The sequence below is a fragment of the Grammomys surdaster genome, unplaced genomic scaffold (assembly GCF_004785775.1).
Source record: "Grammomys surdaster isolate TR1022 unplaced genomic scaffold, NIH_TR_1.0 126113, whole genome shotgun sequence".
In the NCBI taxonomy this organism is placed as follows: domain Eukaryota; kingdom Metazoa; phylum Chordata; class Mammalia; order Rodentia; family Muridae; genus Grammomys; species Grammomys surdaster.
In genome coordinates, this window is record NW_021620921.1 from 3,115,599 (window position 1) to 3,131,055 (window position 15,457).

At 43.1% G+C, this 15,457-nt stretch overlaps 1 protein-coding gene and 1 pseudogene across 1 annotated transcript; one reads left to right on the forward strand and one right to left on the reverse strand.

Annotated features, from left to right (window-relative positions):
- Nucleotides 1-8,661, reverse strand: part of LOC114611483 — a 158,588-nt pseudogene extending 149,927 nt beyond the window's left edge.
- A 518-nt stretch (nt 8,662-9,179) lies between these two features.
- Tent5a (terminal nucleotidyltransferase 5A) lies at nt 9,180-15,444 on the forward strand. Its single transcript, XM_028756188.1, has 2 exons — nt 9,180-9,717; nt 10,751-15,444. Exons 1-2 carry the CDS (start codon nt 9,211-9,213, stop codon nt 11,525-11,527), a joined length of 1,284 nt encoding a protein of 427 aa, XP_028612021.1. The 5' UTR covers nt 9,180-9,210; the 3' UTR covers nt 11,528-15,444.
- The last annotated feature ends 13 nt before the right edge of the window (nt 15,445-15,457 follow it).

Genomic DNA, 15,457 nt, shown 5'->3' on the forward strand with positions numbered 1-15,457 from the left:
AATAAATAAACTAGAGAGAGAAGTGAAGGCGATATCAGCATACTCACACATGTACTCCAACATACCACCCTGGTTGAGCAGCCCTGGGCCTCCACCTCTACTGCAGCTTGCAAGGTCCTGCACCATATTCGGAATTGAAGGGATCAAAGTTAAGATTGTTCATGTTTCCATACAGCAGAAACTGGAATTTTTTTATACATCTGGTTAATTTTACCAATATAAGCATTTAAAGTCTTTAAGGCCAGATTGAGAGCAAACATGTGGATGCATTTGATCTTCAATTAAATTTAAAACGCAACTCAAGTATCCAGTATACTCTGTTAAAAACAGGAAATTTAAACAGACCTCTAAACCTACAGGTAAACATTTAAGTAATCTTTTTGTTGTTGTTTTCAGTTTTTTTAAAATTCAAGTGTTTGCTCTCTTTAGACACAAAGTATTGTAAGAATTAGTTTGATAAACCAAGTTCTTTGATTTATGAAGAACTGTGAATCAATGTAATAGTTTATTCAACATAGCAGTCATAAAATATTGACATTAGTTTCACATTAGAAATACTTTTACATCACCTCTCCACTTTGTCTAGAGGTGGTAACATACAAATTAAAACATTGTGGCATGTGTATGTCCTCTCAGGACTTGAGAGGTTGAAGCAGGGGGAGAGTTGAGTTCAGTCTGCACCTGAGCTTAACTATAGGTGTCAAGGCAGCCTCAATTATGAAGTGAGAGGATATTAAAACAAAACAGAAATCAAACAAAACAAACTCCTCAAAAAACAAAAACATGGTGCAATGTATTATTAAGTTGAATAAAATTATTACTTTTAATAATATATCTCATTTGAGTATTTTAACATTCTTTGTGTCAATGCTGGGAACAAAACCCAGGGCCTTAAGTATGTAACACAAGTGTTTAACCTCTGAGATGCCACTCTAGTCCTTGAGTACTTTGACTTTCTCAAGAGGCCGTGCAAGCCACCGAAGAATGCTCTGGGCATGCCAGGAAGAGAAGATGCTAGGCAAGACAGACATCTTCCGAAGAAGCATTTCTATCTAACACATCTTCTAGCCATTTTCATGGTCAGTGTGAAGCTACTGAGATCCTGCCCACAAAGAATCCCCAGGCAGCAGATGCAGTGGGATTTGATTGCCTCATTTTGCCAGTGATAATGGAAACAGTTTTCTGTAATTTTAATGGAAATCTGGGGAAAGTTACAGAGTAAAAACACTACACCCGCAAACCAAAAGCTCCCAGTTGCCTTATTTTTTTCCTCTTTTAGCATTCTAATAAGCCTTTATATTAAGAAAAATTGAACATACCATTTTATCATGCTAATGAATTACTCAATTCCTTCACTGGGCACATGCTTCTAAACCCAGGAAATGTGGTTCTCCCACATTTCAGAGATATCTTACTGATGGAAACTTTAGTCAGCTTTTTTGGGAGTGTTAACCCTAGTTCCCTTCTAATTCCTAGAGCTCCTGTTGGAAGCTGATCTCCTGGTAAGATGTTTTTGTGGTGTACAATCCACAACTCCCCTCATTATGTTTCAACTAATGCATACTCCTCTATACGCTCAGTCCTCCAATTCAGTCAACAGAACAAGTTAGAATTTCCTTGAATCACATTAGTAAACTAAATGTTGCTGTTTTGGGTAACTACACACAGTGAGTCTGCAGCTACTTTGTCTACTCACACCTAAGGACCTTAGGCTAGTCAAGGCGGTGAGTTTTCTCTTAGAGTCTGACTTGCAGAATACATATTTTAATTAATATTGTCCACTGCAGAAGGTTCAAAACTTGTCTACATATATTTTGTACTCAAAATTTCAGAACTTCTGATGTTTTTGAATTGATAACCATGGTCCATGCTAATTTTTCTAGCATATCACACAAGGCATTACACTCATGCTTGACATAACATATGACTTAGGTATTAGGAGAAAATGTGTCTTCTGCAGTGTGCAGATTCACCTGTTAGTCATACACTCTCAGGATGAAGAGTATAAAACTGGAAGTAGGTGGTAAGTGTTGTGTTTGGATATAGTCTGAGGCTGTCCCTTCAAAGTTCAAGTGACGAAGGCCAAACTCCAGTGTGGTAGAGTTTGGAAGGAAGTTCTTTAACAGGAAGATGTAGTGGAAGATGATTAGGCCTTGGGCCCTTGATCCAATCACCTTGGCTTCAGGTCTTCAAGGTCTTCTCTGTAAATATTCCTGTCCCCAGATGCAATAAACCTTGTTGTGACTCAGCAAGAGGCCCTCTCTGGGAGTCAAATAAATGGCCCCAGATCCCAGAATTTATCAATTTTAACGTTTCAAACTGTAAGTTAAACAATGTCTTTTCTTTGCCAAGCCTCAGCTATGTTGTTTTGTCAATGGAAAATAGATTAATGTAATACCTGTTTAGCATTTGTAAACATATCTTTTAAACACTGCAAGATTATGTAAGGGAAACCAGCTTCCAGTGGGCATTCAGTATATCTACTCAGGTTCCAGCCAGGAACTGGCTGATGCACATCAAGAGGAAGTGAACCTGCCTATAGAAGATGACCTCGTTTTTTGCAAGGCAAGGGTAGCAAATATTTGAGGATGCGATCCTCTTAAAAAGGAAGAATGATGTAGAGGAAACCCCTCTTTCTTTCCACCATAATGTTTCATGGCAAGTATCTTTTTCTCAGAGAAGCCCAACATCTTTCAGTACAAGCATACAGAAGGAAACTACTCCAGCACAAAATAACAGTTCATTTGTCCAGGCCTGGTATTTGGGAAGATAACACATACATTTCAAGTTTATATTTCATCAAATGAATGTAAAATCTGAACACCTTGTCTGGAGTAAGGACAATCATCTGGTGTATGTACTTACAATACTAATTTAAACAGTCAGCATTTCGCGAAGATGTCCACACAGGAAGAAACATTGGCATAATCAGCATCAGTGGCAGTATCAGAAAACTCAGGCTGATATCTTTGATGAAGAATTTTACAAAGGGGCAATTGGTATTAAATTTAATGTGATGCCATAAAGTCGTTCAAACCATGCCACTACCTCCTTGTGGAATTTTGTAAATTCATTGATCTACAACTGTGAACAGAGTTATTTTTCTGTGATTAGATAGATAAAGAAATACACTTGAAAATAACACTTTAGGACACTTTTAATAAAAGACTCAGCAATCCAATAGTGAGATGTAGTCAAGCCAGAGGACCATCTGAGTAGCTAAAGTTTCCTTCTAAAAGGAAATAACCATTCCTGGTTTTCAATCTACTAACTCAAATATAAAACTGCAATGTGGCTACTACGGAAAATTGTGCAACCTTAATTCTTCTATGACTAGTCTTACAAACACAGCAGAAATCACCCAGCCTATCCTCATGTGTACTCCTTAGAAGCAGTAGAATAATTTTCAAGATAAAATGATGTACTTTAGAGGGAGAAGGGTCAAAAGTTTTTCAATGATACTTGTTATCATTTTGATGATGGCTATTGGTTACTGTGATGGTTCGAATGAGAGATGTCCCCCCAGAGTCTTCAGCATTTGGTCACTTGGACCTCAGTTGGTAGAGCTGTTTGTGGGAGGCTTAGGTGGTTCAACTTTGTTGGAGGAAGTCACTGTAGAATATCTCATCTATATCCAGTTTGCTTTTTCTGATTTGTGCTCACAATTCGAGGTATGATTGCTCACTTCCTTCACGGGCCACCATTCCTGTTGGTTGCTATGCCTCTTCATCATGATGGGCTTGTAAGCCTCTAGAACCATAAGCCAGAATAATTCCTCTCTTCTATAAGTTGTCTTTGACATGATACTTTTATCACGACTACAGAAAGTTAACTAATAAAATAACTAACAACATATTAAACAATGACTTACAACATGGTTTTTGAAATAGCTTAGAAATGTTATATTCTGGGATGTTTCTAGACTTTGAAACTATTTCCTTAAGAAATAACAGTAAAAATATTTTTTTAACAAGCACCATTTAGTTTTCATAGGAATAGTTACCTCTGGACATTTTAACTTCTACATAGAACGTTATGATAAGTTGCTATTCAGCCATTGCTAACTGGGGAGCAAAGAGGTCTCGGGAAATCTGTGAGATGATGCCTGTGTGTCCATGATTGGAAAGGAAGCTGTCCCTCACTGGTTGCCATCAGTTACTGAGATTTGCCCTCTGAATGAGGCAGTTGGGCAGAGCTCACACCCCAGATCCTAGTTTTCTTCTGCCAACACAGCAGCATGCTTCCAAAGGCCTGCCATGGTTGGTGGATATGGTCCACGAACAGAAGCAGCAAAAGTTGGAAGATCATGAAGAGAAGGAAGAAGCTGATGTAGAAAGACCAAGCGAGCAATATAGTAATGGAGGAAGAGTGGACAGAGGGCTGTGAGAGAGAAGTTAGAGCTGTAACAGTGGTTTTCTGGACTCTTCTTTCTTCTCTGCTTCTGGATATAAGCTTGGAGAACTGTTTCCTGTTTATTTACTTCTTATCTTCAGAAGCCATCTTTGGGAAGATACAATCAGAGAGAACAAGAGAGGAGTGGCTCCATTAGCCACCAGTGTACTTGGACCGTCTCCAAACCTCCCACTGCGTTTCCCTTTGTGAGGGTTTTCTGCAAACTTCCCCGTTGAAGCTGCTGGCTTGCTAACTCTCCATGACTGCAGAGGTCATTTTCCAGGCTTTTGAGGAGCCATCCCCATCAGTTCAGTCAGTTCACGATACAGCTTGGCTCTTAGCAGTTGATTCATGATTAAACATATGCATTCCCAATGTTATTCCAAAATGAACATCTACTACTTAGAAAAAATAAAGTACAATTCCAGGTTAATTTTAAGCGTAAAAAGAGTATCAGAAGGCAGGAAGAACGCCAACCTATAGGATGCAAGAGACTCCCAGACAGATGGATGGGTTTTAGCCAAAGCTCTGCCACCTCTCTAAGACACTTGACCTTCCAATGATTTACTTTCTCAGTCCAGATAATAGAGATATAATATGCAAAGCCATGGTTTGGGGAGAACTTAGTTTAAGAAATAACATTTAAAATATTGAGCATACTGTGTGGTGCATACTAGCAAATTCAATATTGTTAAGGCCAAAATTGAACTTTTTCTTACTATGCTAAGTCTAGATTGATTGTTACTATAAGGTTGCAAATCTAGAACAACTAGTTATAAATGATATGTTTTCCTCAAAAATCTATATTAGACTTTCCATTAAGATTTTTCAGATAAAGATATTTTGCTTTCTCAAGAACTAGCCTAAATACACGACTTGTTTTGTGGTGGCTTTAATGCTTCCAGAATTTTTTTCAATTATATGAATGCCCTTTCCTATCCCCACTCTATGTGTGTGTGTTTGTGTGTTTGTGTCTGTGTGTATGTGCGCGCGCATACACGTGCACTCGAACAGCATATGTGGGTGTGTATTACAGATGTCCTTGGAAGCTCTTGGATCCTTTGGAAGTGGAGTTACAGGTGTTTGTGAGCTGCCTGATATGGGTATTATTAATTATGCTGGGGATGTGGGGGTGTCTTCTGCAAGAGCAGTTGGTGCCTTTAAATGCTGAGCCATCTCTCCAGCTCCTTCTGGTGGCTTTAACCTTATCAGGTTGACACTGGTCTTTGTTTTTATTTTTTCATTTTAAGGGGGAAAACTAAATTACCAAATAAGCCCAGAAGGTAAAGCCTTCTATCCTTTCTCCAAACGTCAAGTCCATGTGAATCTAATACCAGAATAACTATGCTGTGAAGTGTCTTGGCTGTGAATGTGCTGGGAAACACAGAATTTCTTATTTAGTACTTCCATCGGCCATCCACAGAAAGCAAGTGAGTGCTTACAGTTGCAAACTTTGCAGTTTCGTGTAAGGATGGCTTCAACTTTCCAGAATATAAATATTACCTCGGTTTGACGACAGAAGAGGAACAATGAAGACCATATGCTTCTATTCAGCAGTGCGTTTAACCAGTAGCCTTTCTATGCAGCAGGCATATATTAATCCAATAATTCAATTGCCTTCCTTGGCACGGCCAAGAGTGAGTTGCCCCAGATGTCCCAGTGTGGGAGGCAGGCAGGAGGGTCTAGTTAAGCCTGGCTGTGTGGAATGCTCTGTTATTAAGGAAGAGTTATCCACAAAGAACTTCCAGCTAGAGGAAATGGGGGTTCCCCACGGTGGCTCGGACTCTTCTTTTCCCCAGCACGTGGTATGGCACAGCAGGTCCTCCACGATGTGCCTGTGTCAGCCAAGTCTCCTGTTCTTTGGAGAGGCCTTGGGAGCAGCTGCACAGAGAAGGGTGCCCACTGCTGGGGGGCGGGGGAGGAGGGTGTCCTCACTTAGAGAACAGGATACAACAGCTCGTGAAATGGAAAAGTGGAAGCCCTGGCTGGGTCCTCTTGTCAGGATCCCCTCCCTGGCAGCTTTCTAATGCAGTTGAGCTCTTAGGCCTCAGGACACATTGCAAGTGTGAGCAAAGAACTCAGCTGCTCACAAGCTACTCTGGTTTCGGCTTTATTTTTCTCAGGAGTTTTGATGGAAGCTTAAAATATTGTACAAAGTAATGAGACTGGGGCTGAACTATTGCTTTTTTTTAATGCAATGTATTTAATATATGACCAATCACTTTGATGTTATTTTAAGAAAACTCAAAGTTACCAGCCTTTTAAGATAGTATTTCCTGTTACTTTATCAAGAAAATATTTTTTATTATCTCATATTCTCTCCCTCTCCCCCTTATTGAATTCAGAGCTAGGTAAACACTCAATCATTGAAGTATATCCAGAATATTCTCCTCTCTCACTTGACCCCCATTGCGGCAGTTGGTTGCTTCAGTTTCCCCTGAGAAGGAAGAACTAAGCCAGGGGCATCTCAGGCAATGAAGCTTAAGTAGCATTCACAGTTAAATGGGTGTGCAAGGCCTGATCCCATAATGTATGAGAGTTGGGAATTTGGGAGGCAATCATTACCTCCTAATCCCTTTATTCCCAACCCTCTATGGCACAGAATGCCTTCTTGACCTGCAGGCTGTGAGGTGTGTGGGAAGAGCTCAGGGTAGCGGTGGTGGCTCACAGATGTAATCACATCACTTTAGAGGATGTCGATTTTTAGGCCAATCTGAGCTATGAGTTACACAGCTAGACTGTCACATGCACGCTTGTGTGTGATTGTCACACACCAGAGGCGAGTGCGTGCAAACACACACACACACACATACACACACAATTTCATATATACGAAATATATTGCTATGCAGCGTTCATGGTTGGATACGTACTGAAAGGAAGCAGTGGGATTTGAGACCGGTATAGGGGTCTAGGATTTCTTAATCGCTCAATCCAATTTGCCCCAGGCCTGGCCTAAGCTAAGAAAGCCTGGCCTCTAGTTTCTCCATCTTGTGGACTCACAGCTCCACAGGGGACCAGCAGGGGGCGGCGTTGTCACGCAGCTAGATCTGCGTGGGCGACACCCCTGCATCCCATCCCTCAACTCAGAGCCGCCTAGGTTGGATTTCTAGGCCAAAGCTCCCTAAATTCAGAGGCTAGTTCTCTGAAGTTGTCTAGGGTCATGGGGGTAATGGCTGTTCATCTCAGGACCTCTCGTCTCTATTCTGCCTCGGCCCAGAACCTCTACCTGTAGCAATGACTGCAAAGCATTACTTTGGAAGGAAGCAGCGGGGCGGCGGAGGAAGTGGACAAGCGAAAGCAAGGAGCTTTCTAGCAAACACTGTGGTGCCAGAGAGCGAAGATAACCTTTTCCAATCCTTAAACGCTACACTGGCGACTGAAGGTGGAGTGGAGAAACTTCTTTTAAATTTGCTCTTTATGACTGGTAAGAAGCCAGACCCTACCTAGATCACTGACGTTTTATTCACTCGAGAACTGAGAACCATAGAGACTGCTAGGAACGCACTTCGCTTCCCAGGTCTGAGCCAAGGGACCGCCACCCTTGTGACAGCTTTGGTGCCCTGCTGGGGTTGCGGTCCGAGACCTTGCCGGTTGGCCGCGAGCCCGCGGAGCTGTGTGATAGGTGACGCTCGCCTGCTCGGCTCGCGCGCAGTAGCTGGAAGCGCACTCAGGCTGGCTGGCTTGCACCCGACTTCCCCAGCACTTCTCGAGGTTTCCAGAATCGAAACTCAGTTCTCAACAAACCCTCCCCCCTCCCGCACAGAGACTGACATGCGTGACCAGACTTGGCCCAGGGTCCTTGGTGGAATCAGCAGTCTAGCCACAAACGGACACTGTTGGGGGAACCTCCAGGAGACCCAGAGTTACGCGGCAATGACACGCTACACTCGGCCAGAAGGCTAGGCTTGGGAAGTTTCTATAGTTGCGTGATTTTTAATCCTGATCCAGTTTTGATGGCCATCAATCACGTTTGAGGCAAAGTGTCTCCTCTTTAGGGGTGTGTGTGTGTGTGTGTGTGTGTGTGTATGTGTGTGTGTATGGACGTGCAGAAATGGATAAATCTACACGTAGGAGCCACAGGCATCTGTCTGTACACATAGCCAGGGGCTGCGCACTCTGGCCTGGCTCCAGCAGCTCTGAGCTCCGGCGACTGTCCACCCAGCGCTGGGGGCGGTGCTCTATGCAAATGAGAGGGTGTGGCGAGCACTGCGCGCTGGGGCCCCGGAAGCGCGGAGAAGCCCGGTATAAAAAAAGTACTGAAGACATTTCCCCCCGCACAACTGCTAAAGCTCCAGAGACGCGAGTGTGCGAGGTGGCATCGGCGGCGTCTTGAGCCGCCACCTCCAAGACCACCGCAGCGGGGGAGCGGGCGGGGCGCGGACAAGGGGCGGGAACGCTCTGGGCGCGGCGGGGGTCGGCGCGGAGAAGTCGCGGGCCGCTGCCGGGAGCGCACTCGCAGCTCCTGCGAAGTGTGTCCGCCTCGCGGTTCCTCGCTCGCCTGCGCTCCTAGAAGGGGCGGCCGCCTCCAGGTGACACAGACGGGACTCTCGCTTGTGCTTTCCAGATGCATCAGAGATACTTTTGGTGCGGGGCTGTTCTGCGGGGCGCGGCGCGTGGCTGGGCATTGGGGTCGGTGGGGGCTGGGGGAGGAGGGCTACTTTGGGCAGCTCCTGGCGAGTCACGATCGGGGAGGGGGAGTCCAGGCCCTTCGGCGGGACCCCTGTCCCCGGAACCGCGCACCTCCCTGCTGCTCCCCTAAACCCACTCTTTCCTCTTAGGACTGACCAAGGCCAAGTGGCGTTCGGCGGGCACTACATGGCTGAGGGCGAAGGGTATTTTGCCATGGCAGAGGAGGAGTTGACCGGCGGCCCCTACATCCCCCTGGGTGGTGACTTCGGCGGCGGCGGCAGCTTCGGCGACCGCTGCTCAGACTATTGCGAAAGCCCCACGGCGCACTGCAACGTGCTGAACTGGGAGCAAGTGCAGCGGTTGGACGGCATTCTGAGCGAGACCATCCCGATCCACGGGCGCGGCAACTTCCCCACGCTCGAGCTGCAGCCGAGCCTGATTGTGAAGGTGGTGCGGAGGCGCCTGGAGGAGAAGAGCATAGGTGTCCGCGACGTGCGCCTCAACGGCTCGGCCGCCAGTCACGTCCTGCACCAGGACAGTGGCCTTGGCTACAAGGACCTGGACCTCATCTTCTGCGCTGACCTACGTGGGGAAGAGGAGTTTCAGACTGTGAAGGACGTCGTGCTGGATTGCCTCTTAGACTTCTTGCCCGAAGGGGTGAACAAGGAGAAGATCACACCGCTCACTCTCAAGGTAAAGCCACCTGATGGGCTTGAGCACAGCGGGGGAGGGGAGAAAGCAAGCCCGATTTGCCTTAACTGTGGTCAGTATGGCCATAGTGAGTACCTTTATTTATTTTTTATTCTTTTTTTTCCACGAACGAATTAAATGTGCGTGAGTGGTGTGGAGTGTTTTAGTTTCCTGGGAGCTCTAGCGCCACAACTCTGTGCTTCCTCCTCTGTGTTTCCTTCTCTTCCTTCTCTCTATGGTTTAACTCTTGACTTTCCTCCCTGGACTCCTGTCCAGAATAAAACGTGATTGGTGGAAGGATGGAATGATGTAAATAATCTTTTTTGAGTCATCTTGTGATCTAGACTTTGGGAAAATAGCAGCCTGAAGCAGAACTGAGTCAATGGTTTTTTATTGTATTGGAAAATGTGAATAGATCCCTACTCTGGATTCGACTGACTTCTGCGTTTAAGAAATTTGTTGCTTTTCCCTGTTAATTCACGAGTTGAGCGTGCAGTAGTGTGCCCCTCCCCTTTGGTTTAGGTGGCGTTTTGTATAATTAATTAAAGTTGTCCGAAGGCAATTTAGTTCCTCTTTGGCTGTAACTAGAGCGTCGCTGGAGGGACACACCAGACTGATAAGATTGATTGCCTAAGGGGGAGGAGAACTGGGTGGTTGGAGACAAGGGTGAGAGAGGCCAACTCATGACACCGTCTGCCTCTCTGTGGATACTGGGTGAATATTGTGCCTATTAGACCATCTTCAAAAAATAACATTTGAAGTCAGACATGACAACAGAACGTCTTAGTATGCTGCTGCGTCTGCCAAAAGCCTCAAACTATTACTTCTAGTCTCTTTCCCAGACGGCAAAACTACTCGTTAAATGTAGTTTTTCCCCTGTTTTCCGAAGACTGTTTAAGCTTGTAGGTAGTGTTTTGCTGAAACTTAACAAAATAAACAGGAAGGAGGAAAATAATTCTCAGCAAAGAAGCCGAGACGCATTTACTCTTTCTTTTCCAGAATTGCTCATTTTCTTGTTTTATCTTTTAAATTGTAGGAAGCTTATGTGCAGAAAATGGTTAAAGTATGCAATGATTCTGACCGGTGGAGTCTTATATCCCTGTCAAACAACAGCGGCAAAAATGTGGAGCTGAAGTTTGTGGATTCCCTCCGGAGGCAGTTTGAATTCAGTGTAGATTCTTTTCAAATCAAATTAGACTCTCTTCTCCTCTTTTACGAGTGCTCAGAGAACCCAATGACGGAGACATTTCACCCCACCATAATCGGCGAGAGTGTCTATGGTGATTTCCACGAAGCCTTTGATCACCTTTGCAACAAGATCATTGCCACCAGGAACCCAGAGGAAATCAGAGGAGGAGGCCTGCTTAAGTACTGCAACCTCTTAGTGCGGGGCTTCAGGCCTGCCTCCGAGGAGATCAAGACCCTCCAGAGGTACATGTGTTCCAGGTTTTTTATTGACTTCTCAGACATCGGAGAGCAGCAGAGAAAGCTGGAATCCTACTTGCAGAACCACTTCGTGGGCTTGGAAGACCGCAAGTATGACTATCTTATGACCCTTCATGGAGTGGTAAATGAGAGTACGGTGTGCCTGATGGGACATGAAAGGAGGCAGACTTTAAACCTTATCACCATGCTGGCAATCCGGGTGCTAGCTGACCAAAATGTCATTCCTAATGTGGCTAATGTCACTTGCTATTACCAGCCGGCCCCCTATGTCGCAGATGCTAACTTTAGCAATTACTACATTGCACAAGTTCAGCCAGTGTTCACATGCCAGCAGCAGACATATTCTACTTGGTTACCCTGCAATTAAAATGTCCCATGGGGAAGCCATTTCAAACAAGATAGAAAAAAAATTAAAGGAAGAAGAAAATAAAGAAATAAAGAAAAATTATGAAACAACATCAAAAAGGGGAGTGACCCCAGTCCTAATTAGGGATGTGTTTTGTGCACTGAGAACTTGCTCCTGATTTTAAAGTTGGCAATGCTTATGGATCTTTCCATCGGTAAGGGAGCATGATCTCAACTCGTCAGCCTCCCTACTCACCCACCCCACCTACGGTCTCTACCCAATTGGATTGTGTCTTGAAACAAAAGAGGCCTGTTAGTAAAAGCAGCCAGGTTCTCCCAAAATAACAAGAGAATTAAAAAAAAAAGAAAAAGAAAAAAAAGGCATGATTTTGACAATATGGGTTTCCACAACTACTCCCATAGCTCTGCCGTAGGGAAAGGGAATGGTGGACAAACTTTTAAGATGGCAATCACAAATGGGAAAACACAGGAGGAAAGCTTTGCCTATCCCCTGAGGAGGTCAGAAAGTAGCATAGGAAAGCAAGACTACTGGTAGGGATTGCCATCTGTCTTGCAGAGAGTGCTCTCTTTGGAATGATCCTGTTTTCCTCATAGAAACAGCTCAATCCAAACCAACTGTATGTAGCTCGATGCTGCCCTCAGAACAAACAGCAGAACTTAAGGATGGCATGACCCATTAATTCCAGCTTCGGGCATAGCTTGCGGATTATTTTTTTTTTTAAATATGAAGATGCAAGCAAAAAAACAGCTGTAGCCAAGAAAACATGCTCAAGGACCAAAGATTTAACACATAAATATCCCCAGCAGAAAAGACAGAATAGGATATATAAAGAGTTACTATATTTGTTACACACCAGTACACATCAAAGTGCCTGTTGCTTTCAGAAGATTTGAAGTGGAAAAGGTTATTTTATGGTTTAATAATTATTTTATTTTATCAGGGACTCAAGAAGAAAAATAAAACAACATATAAGCTTGTGAATGGTGGAGGAAGTGCCCTTTTTTGGCAAATACCTATATAAAGTTGATATTGTTTGGTGTGATGTTATCATAGGTACGTATATATTGTTTGTGTGTATACACACACACATATATGTGATATGTATGTATATATACACACACTACTTTGTCTATGACCTAAAATAATGTATCAAATAGGAAAAATTAAAGTACAGTGCTTTTTATGTTTTTGGTAGGATCTTAGAAGACATGGGCATACTGCAATGAGGACTTAAACTCATGTACAAATAAGACAAGTGGAGGGAAATGAGTAATATATTTGATAGGAAAAGCAGAGATTATACATTTTTAGTGAGTTTTTTTTTCTTTTCAGAGAATCAGAGAACTTCATAAATGGGAGAATATTTGGTAACATACATTTTAATTGACCTGACCTGACATTTTGAAACCTAAGCCCCTCCCCCTTAAATAAATAGAATCACATGCCTTCAAGGCTTAGAACTTGTGGATCATGGACCAGAGAAAGGATAATTAAATCCGTAACTGCTAAAAAAGAATTTCTGGAACCTGAACACTACTTCTTAATATTTAAATGAAAATACAAAGGAGTACATTCTACATTTTGGACCACTAGAATTTAATAAATGTGAAATGACCCTTTTTAAAGAGTATTTGCACAACTACATAAAGTTTATATATAGGATATATATTATATATATATACATTTTATAAATTTATCCAATATGAAATATGTTTGATCAGGTTGTCACACTGCATAGAAATATTTAGTACTGTACCTTAAATTAAATCACTTTGTATTCAATCAAACCCAACTTTAGTGTTCTCTCCCAAGAGACCATTTGTATACCTTTGTGACATGAACTGATATTTTCATGTTCAATGACAGCTAAACTTAACTCCTTTCCCAGCCCTGTAGACACTGGTCTCTGAAAAATACATTTCAAAAACAAAACAAATGCATTAAAAACCTTCTTTTCTTGTTGTGAAACAATCACACAGTCCCCTTGAACCTTCATGAGTGACTGCAAAGTATGGTAATTCCTTTGCAGAGTCAGTCAGTTACAGAGAAGCTAGGGAGAACTTAACACTCTCACATTGGCAGTGATGGTTTCTCTCAGCGTCTCTCAGCTTCTCATAGCCAGATTAGTCTAGGTTGATGTGTCTGGACCACCCTTCTGTGCATCTGTATTTGAAGCCTTACCAGGACCAGAATGGCTTGATGTAACAGCTTCCCTGTGAATCCTCACTAAGCTGTCACAGCCCCCAACACTGCCATTCTCTTTTATAGGAAACTCATCCTACTACCATGGTGGTCCAGTTATCCCCTTCACTCCCCTGCATTTGAAAGATCAATCGCAAAGTCCCAGGAAACATTGTTCAGCTTGCAGATGAAGCCTGGAACTCACCTATCAGAAACCACAGTCAAGCCTGTTTAGCTCTCCTGCAAGTTCTCCTGGACTGCAGGGGGGCAGAGGCTCATCTGGTGACCTGGTTTCTGCTCCTGCTAATTCTGCATGTATGAGTTTGTCCACTGTTTTGAAAAGTCTGGAGATCTTGGGCTCTGCCACAGTAGCAACCTGCTGTTAATTTACAGCACAGGTTTTTGTTTGAAGGGGCCTTATTAGAAAATATGTCTTTCATTTACTTTCTCAAGTATTTATAGTCCTTGCTTGCTTACTTTAATGGCTGGTAGCTTAGTCAAAAGTACCAGCACATAGCATTCACATAGAACAGGCTGTGTTCAAGACAACCTTTGGCATTTACTTTAACCCTTATATAATTTATTTCTATTTGTGCATACTATAGCCCTGTGCATATGTAGCTGAACATGCAATGGAATATATGTCTCTCTGTGTGGATGTGTGGCCTAAAAAATCTGAATGTCAGAGCAAAGGACAGCTCTCCCTACGTTTAATCAGTGCCCACGGTTTGTTTGCCCTCGTGTTTATCTGGCCTAGTGCACTGTTACTTTGAAACAGGGAAAAGTTTTGCCTTCTGAAGGTTCTTCTCATGTGTCCAGTCTGGCATGTCAGAGAACACTTAGCCTGTGACTGTGTCTTTTACAAAGTTTACTTCATCTGCAGTCAATTCAACTGCCTCAAGAACTCTTGCAGGGGGATGGACTTTCAAAAGTTGAATGGAGCGCTTGCACTCATTGGTATAGTTAGATTGTTTTGACCTGGGTCCAAACAAACCACAAGGATGGGCAGAATATTCAAGTCAAGAAGGAAATGAAATGAAAAGCGAACATACTGTTTTTGCCACCCCTTCTCTTTGCTGTTGTTGGTTGCTTTACTGTGCATATCCTTGTTTTAATGCAACACTTATTAAATAAATATTGTGAACTATTTTGTAAATGAAATGTATTGTGTTATAAGCTGTCAGCAGCTGTCAAAAATAAGCTTTTGTTGTGAAAGAAAAATGTGTGTTAGATAAAAACAAAACAAAAAAGCCAAAAAAATCCTGTTTTCATATATAGCACCTATTTGAATATAATCTTTCTTAAATATTTCTTTTAGCATCACCATTTCAGTGCTGTGGAGGGATCTCTGTGTCACGTGTTGTCATGGTAATAGCTTGCTAAGAAATAAGTGATAACCTTACAAAGCAGGCGGTGGTGAGGGACTTGGGGATACTTGCTGCAAAGCTTCGCAGAATGTAAGAGGCTCTGTTTACTGTTGACTCTCCCTCCCACCTCCCCACAACCACTGCCTGCTCCGAGTTGTCCTACTACAGCAAGCTACACCCTGGGTCACTCTTGGAATGTTTTGACAATTGTGTGTCACAGGCAGTAAAAGGAGTTGTCGGAAAATGGACTCTTCAAAACTGACATGTTCATATCAGTGCTAGAGGGAACAGATTGTGAATTTTGTTTACAGCATCCAATATTTGGATTTTTGTTTTTGTAAATAAAAAGAAGTTATTTTTTTCTATTGATCTGTGTCTGCTC